Consider the following 10,153-nt stretch of genomic DNA (forward strand, 5'->3'; position numbering starts at 1 on the left):
GTGTTTATATGTTGGAAGGTCATGTCGCAGTCAGAGGGATCAAACGCAAAGATAGACTTTGACTCTGGCTTAGATCTGACAAATAGTGATCTGATGTAGCTTTAAGTTCATTACTTAGTATTGCACTCACAAGAGACAGATTTCCTTTTTAAATGGTCACAATGGAAGCTGCAGAGGATGAGATATCTTGGCTTTTAGTCCCTAATATAGGTGAAACTCAAAAATGCTTTAAAGCAACTAATAGCATCTATCTCTAGAGCCTCCCTGCCTGATAAATTCCCATTTCTTTCAAACTCGACACCTCCAGTTTGACACCCTCCCAGCAGATAAACCTCAGATTATGGAAGAACTGATGAGTGAAACAGAAGCAGATTATCTCTTTTGCTGGCAAACTCTTGTTTCTTCTCATTTCTTTATCTCTAATGTTGTTAGAAAATCACAAATTGAGTCATGTTTTCCTCAGTCATCAGCAGGTGTCTTTAATGTTGCCATGGAAGCCAAAGTCTTACGTGTTAGATAATTTGAAGGTAGGATGGCTAAATTTTTAGGTTCAAGATGAATCTATTTAAGGGTCATATTAGTCTCACTTATATGAAACTGTCTAACTTGCATTAAACTGGTCTATAAGTCCAAGTCTGTATTCCAAACCAGCTCTGATTACTAGATCTGCAACGATTAGTCAATTAATCAATTAGTCGCCAACTATTAAATTAACTGCCAACTATTTTGATAATCAAGTAATCATTGTGAGTCATTTTTTATGAAAAAAAAGTCAAAATTGTCTGATTCCAGCTTCTCAAATGTGAATATTTTGTTGTTGCTTTAATCTTCCTTGATAGTAAACTGAATATCTTTGGGTTGTGGGCTGTCGATTGGGACAAAATAAGACATTTAAGACACATTCATTGAGAAAATAATCAGCAGCCCTACCTACAGTATGTCCAACTGAAACAGTAAAACAGGATATCTATGACTGTGAAAGCAGCAAAATGAAAAAAGAACATGGTGTAACAAGAGACCAGCCAATTTACTCAACCATGTAAAAGTGATAAATGTATGATGAATACTGAAGCGTAAAAAAAATCTACCTTTTGCGCATGAATATGATGAATATTTCATGCACTGTTTTGTATTCATACAACAAGTCACCTTGGGGCAGATATATATTTTTTTAAAACAGCCATTTGGAGACAGAGGGAGAGAGACTGAATGACACATGAATCAATTGAAAATCTGAATTTCACCCCTGTTACGGGTGGGAAATAGTCTTTTTCATGTCCTTATCTCACCATTTGCTCTGTTGAAAAGCTGGCATTTAGAGGTGTCCTTTTGCAGAGAGTGGGGTGAATTGTTTTCAAGGCGATACTTCAAAAGCAGCATTTTCCACACCATTAGCCTGTCTAACTATGACACAGCCCATAGCTGCAGACACAGGTAAGCTTGCCTTGTGCTGCACCATTATGTCGGTCCAAAGATGACAAAAAAACCTGAGGAACACTCGTAGTACAGAGGCAGTGTAAATGGCATTTATTATCAATGTGGTGGATACAATATATGCCCAGAGGGGGCATCACAGTGATTCAAATATTTTGAGGATAGTGGTTATAGTCTCATGGTGAAGAGCACGCCACCATTTAAACAGTTTTAAGTAACAGTTTGGAAAGCTGAAGAGGCACAAACGATGCTAAAACACCAAGTTATAGATGAGCTTTCAGCTAAAGAAGCAGTTGAACAGTGAAGCAGGTTGTTTTCTAAAACCTCTGATCAGTGCAGTTGTGCTGCCATCTTGTGGCTGCGGAGAAGAAGGTAGTCCTGTCAAAGTCATGTTTTCCTAGGAAGCTGACATTTGTCTCTGTTAAGAAGTTTGCAGTTTTTCAGTCTGTCTCATCTAGACTTGGTTATTACAAATCTCTCTTTCACTTTATGTCTTTTTCTCACTCACATTACCAATCAAGTTCTTGATTTTTGTTTTGAAGCAGACAAAAGTTCAATTGGAGAAAAGCAGATACAGCCTTCTTGTCTTCAGTTTGCTTCAGTCTAGTTTCCCACAAAGAGATAAATGTGTTGAGTAATCCATCACATAGAGTTCACAACCTAAATCTTCAGCCAAAGTCTTAGGAGAGAGATGAGGTTTGAACTTAGTGATTAGTTAGACTACAACGGTGTTTAAGTTAAGTTTGAGGTACAGTATATGGCGATGTTAGAAAGGACCATCCTAAGGTGAAGATGTCTAAAGAGGTCTAAAATGTTTCTTTAGTTGGAAAGTTAATGGAGAATTAATATCATAAGATGTGGTTGAAGTCCTCTGTATACCTCTGATCTGGTCCAATACCATTGACAGCATTGGTCGTGTGCAGGACGAGGCCATAGCTAAGCAACTCATTTTTATGATATTAAGGTACATGAGAGTAGGTTTTGTCTTTGCCTTATAGCAACTATCACTTAAGCTGTAGTTCCTCTAGTGGCCTCTAGATGCTGGCCCACACAAGACAACTCTGATTGTACTGAAGTCAAAAAAATGCTCGAACTTCAACCGTTAACATCACGCAAAAAGTAGGGGTCAAGGTTTAATGTCTTGGTGGTGGTTTGAGAGAATCTTTGTTCCATTTAGGTTATTAAAGCTTATGTTTTGGGGTTGTGTTTGCTTCTCAGTGTATCACGGTCAGCTGTAGTGGTTTCTTTCTTGTCCCATGAGCTTGACCACCGGCTGCAGTAATGACAGTCAAGATGGCGCGAAGCAGAAAGCCTAAATCCAGGCTTCAAAGCGTCCCTTTAGTACTAAAGGATGACGTAACAGACATTACATCCATGATTTCTTATGGCAGAGGAGGCTGATCATCCTTTGCAGGTTTGCTTGTTCTCTCTCCTAATGCATCAAGATCAATAAAGATCTTAAAAAAAAAAAAAAGATCTTGATGCATCAAGATCAATAAAGATCTAAAAAGCTGTCAGTTGTTTGCTCTCCAGTTCTGCACTTCTTAGAAGATTTGCAACAGCAAAGCTACTTCAAATTTGATGACAATATTCTTGCTTCCTTGACAAGTGAAAGTGCCTTTGCTTGTCCCATCTCTACCCTCCACGGTATGAAGCCTGCTGTGGACTGTCACACAGCACAGGCCCCATCACACTTGATATGATACTGTTGGAGGTAGTCCCTGAGCTGAGGTGGCAGCGGCAGGTTCTCTATGCCCTGGTATGTGGTGCAGCTACAGATCACAGCCCTGCACAGGTGCTGGAGGGAGAAAGGAAAGGTCCTGGGTAGCGGCTGGGAAAGGAGGGGCTCAAAGAAGAGGCAGGTTGCCGGGTCACTGTAGTGTCTCAGCAGTCCTGTCACACTGGGATCCCGGTACATGCATGGGTCACGCACGTCAAAGCTGAAACGCTTGCCGTTCTGCTCAATGCGTGCGTGCAGGGAGCGGCTGTAGCGTCGAAAGCTGACTGAGAAGAGGAACTCATCCTGGGCAGAGTCTCGGAGCAGGAAGGTTCCCTCTGGTTGACCCTCTAAGAGCTCCTCTGCCTCAAAGCGGTTCAACACCCCCCAGTAGCAGGGGTTGTTGTTGATCTGGAGGAGATCAGGAACCAGGACATAGTCAGTGTGGCTGCAGCTGCCCTCTGCCCCCCTGTGAGGACAAGAAGTATCCCTGTCCTCCAGGCTGGTGCCTACAGGCCCAGGGGAGCAGCAGATGTCTTCCCAGGAGAGGGGTGTCTGTGGTGGGGAAATGGAAGATGATGAGACACTGGTTTTGAGGGGAACTTCCAGGTCCTTGAGGGCATTCGGATGGGTGACGTGATTTTTTATAAGGTGCCAACAGCGGGCAAGTTCAGACTTGGGTGAGAAGGGACACTTGTCCTGCATGAGCTCTGAGACGTGGATCTTGCGTTTGGACCAGAAGAGCACCGATAAGGGACGAGAGGAGCCCGGTGGGTGGTGGTGATGATGATGGTGGTGATGGTGAGAGCGCAGAGGTAAACACTGCCCCACAGCATCCTGGAACTTCTGCCGCAGCGAGCGCCGGGACAAGGCCTTTCGACACACCATATCAATGTCTGCAGACGTCAATGCATCCCCAAGTGTGCTGCAGCTACACTTTCTCTCTCTGCGCCGCCTGGGACAGGATGTTGATCGCACGCCCAGCTCCTCCGTCCCGTCTGCCTCAAGCCCTCCTGGACTCGACCCGTTGCGAGAGCTTCGTGAGCGCTTCTTCCCTCGCCAAATGTAACTGTCAGCACTCCAACTGCGGAGACCACATTTGGGACGAGTGTCTGAGCCCCGTGGCTTCTTCTCTGACATGGCTGCTTCCTCTTCTTTCTCTGTGACACATTTAAAAACAGACACAACAGGATTATAGAACCATATCATTCACACATTTATTAAACTGTTTGAATACCAGACATTTAAAATGTAGCCTATTATCACAATCCAAAGGGAGGAAGGAGAAATAAGCATATAATAAGCATAGATTTTGCCAATAAAAAGTACAACTTTGTACCCTTTTTCTCCCTTAGTCCCCAAAAATATCTCTTAAGGCTCACACCATTGCAAAGTCCTTAATGGTGACAGACCTGCCCTAAATAATCAAATCAACACTACTTAAATGAGTTTTTAAGAACCGTACTAAATTCTTTATTCAGATTTCAGATTTCAAAAACTTTGGTTATCCTGTTTGTGCACACGACTTTTATCTAATCATTACAAGATAAAAGACTAATAAGGCTGATGTAGATTACTTTTTTTTGTTTGTTTGTTTTATGATCATCTCCAGTGGCAATAAATCAAATTATGACTGCAGACGAAACTGGCCAGTTCCAGTAAAACCACAGAAATTGGATTAATTAATTGGTTCTACTTAGGCTACAGATTTTTCATACTTTACTCTGAGATGGTTTTGTTGAAGTTTTGTTAGCTGCTTCCGAAGCTTTTGTTTTTACAAAGCTTCATAAAGACTGAAGTTTGATAGTCTGTTATAATGATATCGATAGTTTGTAGCAGTTGAATACACAGGTTGAACAGACTGTGAGCAGCAGGAGGTTTAAACTGCACAAGCTGGTAATCACTCTCTGTTGTTATTAAGTCTTTGAAGATTAATTCAAGAGATTATCTTACCTTCCAAACAGTGTCAGAAAGACAGCTCCACATCCATGCTATGACCAGTTGTTCATTGCACATTAGCAGACATATGTGACAAGCCTGCAGCCTCTTCAGCTCTAACAGACGGCAGACTGTTCCGCTTCCTATATAATTATGATGCCAAATCCCCGAGGGGGCAGCAGTTTCCTCCCCGCCAGGGCCGGGTCTGAATGAATGAGAGGAGGTGGAGTGGGGTCGAGCTGGGAGAGGGAAGGGTGGGGCGTAAAGGGGAGGGGGGGGGTGGTGGTGGTGGTCTCAGGTTAATGGCAGTAAGACATCCTCTGCTCTCCCTTCCTTTACTCTCTCATTGACAAAATTCCAGCTTCAAAAAAAAAAAAAAGGAGGAGAAAAAGATAAAAGATATCCAGAGCAGCCGGAGGGAGCTTCTTCATTCACAAAGCGAATTACTTCTGCTTGTAATTCTATTTCTGAATGCTGATTTGAGTCATTTTAATGTAATCAGAGGCCCATAGCATCAGATCACATTTCATGGGAAGCAAAAAATCTGTCTAAGTCTGTCTGTGGATGATACCAAACTACAAACAGATTATTCCTCAGGTTTACTAGCAGCCTGTGTAGATTTACTACCTCCTCAGCAGACTCTGTCCAATTAACAGTCCAGCTTTAGTGGAAGAAACAACAAAGCTTTTAAAAAAAGATTCACTTATCGATCGAATAACCTTTTGAGTTTCCCCAGTTCAAACTTCCAGCAAGTGCTGCTGAAAGGACTCATGTGTCAAGGTGATGTCATACACACATCGTACGTGTCTGAGCAGGCTACTGGCCCTGGATGACATTTTGGAAAATCTATAATTCATGAAACAAATAGACTACATCTATCAGACAAATAATATTACTCCCAGTTGGTTTTAGTTTGCACGCTCGTGTGTGTGTGTGCGCGCTCTTTCAGCTCTAACAGATAAAGGATAGTCATCAATAAACGCCTGACATCTCAGATAATGTAGTGACGCTCAACTTCCTCTACACTGAATATTTAATGCTCTTCACATTATCACACAGCCCAGCAGGATGATAACGGCACATATTCTGGCACACGACCAGATCAATTTATCTGACTCTAAACTCTGAAACAAATAAGAAAGTGAAACTAAACAGTCACTTTAAACAGAACTTTATTTATTTTAATTAGTGAAAGAACTTTAATCGCTAATTAAAAAGATTCTCGCACAGATTTGAGTGTGAAGATGCTTTTTTAAATTCAGTTTGATATTTTTTTTTAGCTCCAGCACATCAGCTAAGTCGGGTATTTCCTCTTTTTAAGAAAAAATGTTCAAATTCTCTGATTTCAGCTTCTCAAATATGAATATTTTTCTGGTTTCTTAGAAGTAAACTAACTATGCAGTAAAGTAAAACTACTCTGACAATAAACTGAATATCTTTGGGTTGTGAACTGTTGGTTTGAACAAAACAAGATCTGATATTTTATTGACCAAACAACTAATCAATTAATCAAGAAAATAATCAACAAATTAAAAGATAATGGAAATAGTTGTTAGTTGCAGCCTTAAAGTACAGCTGAGGCTGATGTCATTAGTTTTGCAGGTATTTGGTCAAAAAGTACTGGTCTGATTAAAATTTGTTTTTTGTCTGTGCAAAATTTCTTGGCAATCCATCCAATAGCTGTTGAGATATTTCAGTCTGGACTAAGACGAGCACCACTTCACTAACAAGGCTAAAAAGTAAAGACAGTACTTTTATTTAAAGTGAGTTTAAAGATAAAAGTTCTAATAAGTTTATTTTTTCTACTTTTTTAAATATGTATCTTCTTAGATAAGTCCGTTGTATGTAGTCGTACTTCACAGGCTGTGTAATCTGATTACATAAAAGCAGGACTGCTGTTACCAGGCAACACTTTCATCATGTCATTCACAGATTCTCAGAAACTCACCATTTACCGCACACTCCATGAAACATTCAACCTCTCCATTGAACGACAGCAACAAATTGATTAAGTAGAGTAATGGATTGGAGAAAAACAGACACACACACACACACACGATCAGGTGAACCACTGAGACGAAAACACGTGATTTGAAGTGGAAGACTTAATTTACCAAATGAAGCAAGAAGTAAAAATATATACTATATATATATATATATATATATATATATATATATAAAGGTTTGTACATAAAAAAGAAAAATAAATTTGCAGAAATCTGTACAATCACAACTACAGTCTTGTCAGACTTTTATGCAATACTGTACTTTAATAACATCAATCCAAATAACCAACACTACAACAAACCACTAATAGTCACTCACTGAGCAAAGTTATAACAGCTGAGTTGGTAGTTAGTTAATAACTGAGTTGATAACATTTAAATGTTGGTTTTTCCAAAAAAGACCAAGCTGACAGTATCACTATATTTGCAAAAATTATACGGTTTCTAATTAAAAATAGAAGTCATTTAAATTCTAGAGGCTGTGGAAAAAAGGAAGGAAATATAATCTGTTGTAAATAATAAAGAATAAAATGATTGGAATAAAGAGAAAATCTGTAAAAAAATATATTAAAGATCCCCTCCAGGCATGTTTTAAGACTTAAATATATTCTGCTTGGAATAATTATTCAGTTTTGTGTCATGTTTTTTTCCACAAAAAAACACAATAAACTACTATAAATTACTTACAATTAGACCTACGAAAAGCCCAGAGATGTTTCTAATGTTTAACTTGTCCTAATTCATATAAATGGATGGACAAAATATTTGAAACACCTCTCAATACAAGCCAATACAGTTCAACAGCAATGTCTTTTACTCAGTATTGTTTCATTAGGAAGAAATTACATTTTAGAACATGTTTGCTTGATTGACTGCAGCTTCAGTTTATCACATGCAGCCATACTGTTTGTCACATGCTTGCTTGTGCCACCTCAGCTCCAAAGCCTCCGCCCGCATTTGTATAGTCTAACTAAAACTAAACTCCAAGCGTCCAAGCTTTCCTTCAGAAGCCTTACAGATATTATGCACATATTTTTCTACAGTTTAAACCGAGCAGGAACGACCAGAGGTTGACGCCAATGCAGAGTGCAATGTCATTGATGTCTGCTAGATGCTACAAGTGACTCCCATTCAAAAAAACCTCAGCTTTTCTCAAGAAATACTAAGTCATTCATTTTTTTCAATGAGTCATTATGGTCTCAATCACTAAATTCAGGCCCTTTAATGAGTGTGCTGATGGTCGTTTTGGAAATTATTGCTGCGTTAATAAGATTAGAAGACTTATATCAGCTTTGATGTCTGCTGTGTGGGTGTTGATTGACAGCTGATGAGTTAGTATCCCTCTGCTTTTCTTGGCAAGACACGGCCTTCTCTGACCAGCCTCTGATTGGCTAGTACTCATCGCCGTTGTTGGTTGGGTTGCTGAGGTTTAGGCATGAGGAGAGAGACTGGTTAGAGTTAGGAGAAAAATATCAGGGTAAGCCAGAGGCAGAGTAGGCCCTGTCTTGCCAAGAGAAGCAGTGGGAACCATAATAATGTGTAACTGACAGTTCGCTCGCTCTGCCAGGCTCTGGAGCCACTGAGTCGGACTTCTGAAGCTTCTGTTTAAAGAATAAACAGATATTTTTCTCCAGATACACATTTCTACTGTGTTTTATGGTTAAGGAATACTTAACCACATTATGATACCTGCCTTGTTGGCACAGTTTAGCTCAGGTAGCTAACGTTAGCCCAAGTGTACACCGCTTGGTTCCCAATAAGCTATATGACCATAAGCTGCAATTCTGGGCTTCAAAGCAGCTCCCATGCGAACCCATGGGTGACGTCACACCTCGTTACGTCCATCTTTATATCCAGTCTGTGGTTTAATCCAGTGATTCACAACCAGGGGTACTTGTACTTGTTGCCATGGAGAGATTGTAGAGTTAGCTCAACTAATTTGACAAATTTGAATTAACGATTTGATTAAAAAGTACATCAGCATATTGAGTCAGCTATAACGATTAATTTAGGTGTTGTTGCAATTAAGAGTGAGTGAAGTTGTTTTTTTTTTTTTTGCTTTGTACTGTTTGTTGTTGTGCTGTTGTATGTTTTGATTATAATGGACAACGGATGCAAATTAGCTTCAAGCTAAGTGCATCATTTATGCTTAATACTGCACACTGTCCTGTTCAATAAATCAAATCAAATCAAAAACTAGTTAGCAAGCGAGCAGAGGAGATGAAATAATTAAAACTAATGGATAAATAGCTGGAACGTTGACAGTTCAGTCACATGAAAATATTGTAGCATCCACTATTATATCCACTTTTATATGATTAATAATTAAATAACATCCAGTTTGAAATTAATTCAAATGAACAGATTTGGATAAATGCTGGTGTTGATGAAGGGTACTTGAGTTCATCAGACTGGGCTGTGGGGGTACGTCTTACACTGGAACCACTGGTTTAACCACATCTGATGCCTGCCCATATGTGCTGTGCCTGCACTTATAAAGTGTGTCAGTGGGGTGTGGTGCAGAGGTTTGCCCAGGAAGTGCCTCCAGCAGCGGGTGAAATCCAGTCGGCCCATTAACCTGCTGCAACCAGGGCTCGACCAGGGCCTCGTATCAGTCCGCATTACAGAGGCATCGATCCCAAAGTCGACAGGAGTATTTATGAATAATTGATGCAGCTCTGAATGAATGGAGACTCTACTCTGCTTGTATTTTTATATACAAAGGCTATTATCGTTATCACTGACATGTATGCAGTCAGGGGCAGCGCAACTGCAAAATGTGTGCGTTATAGTTTTACAGGCAGTTTGTTTTCAATCAGTATTTTATGTCCTCTAAAGTCAAACATTTGCTCAGCATTATGTTTTTAATAACTCAGTTTGGGCTCATTCTTTTTATTTTAATACCATCTCCTACTAGGAAACTATTTGGAAGAAGGAAGGAAAGAAAACAGCAGTGGATAGATGTGAACAGACCTGCATCAGAAACTTAAATCCAGCAGCCAATCACAGAATTTTATAATTACAACAATACAGAAAAGAGATTATAACTTTTTCTTTA

The 10,153-nt window shown here is 39.8% G+C and overlaps 1 protein-coding gene across 1 annotated transcript; it reads right to left on the reverse strand.

Annotated features, from left to right (window-relative positions):
* Positions 1-1,531: 1,531 nt before the first annotated feature.
* On the reverse strand, positions 1,532-5,238 carry socs4 (suppressor of cytokine signaling 4). The gene is made up of 2 exons (XM_067598859.1): positions 5,105-5,238; positions 1,532-4,311 (listed from the first exon to the last, which is right to left on the reverse strand). Exon 2 carries the CDS (start codon positions 4,289-4,291, stop codon positions 3,104-3,106), a length of 1,188 nt encoding a protein of 395 aa, XP_067454960.1. The 5' UTR covers positions 4,292-4,311; positions 5,105-5,238; the 3' UTR covers positions 1,532-3,103.
* Positions 5,239-10,153: the final 4,915 nt, after the last annotated feature.

The sequence above is a fragment of the Thunnus thynnus genome, chromosome 1 (assembly GCF_963924715.1).
Source record: "Thunnus thynnus chromosome 1, fThuThy2.1, whole genome shotgun sequence".
In the NCBI taxonomy this organism is placed as follows: Eukaryota; Metazoa; Chordata; class Actinopteri; order Scombriformes; family Scombridae; genus Thunnus; species Thunnus thynnus.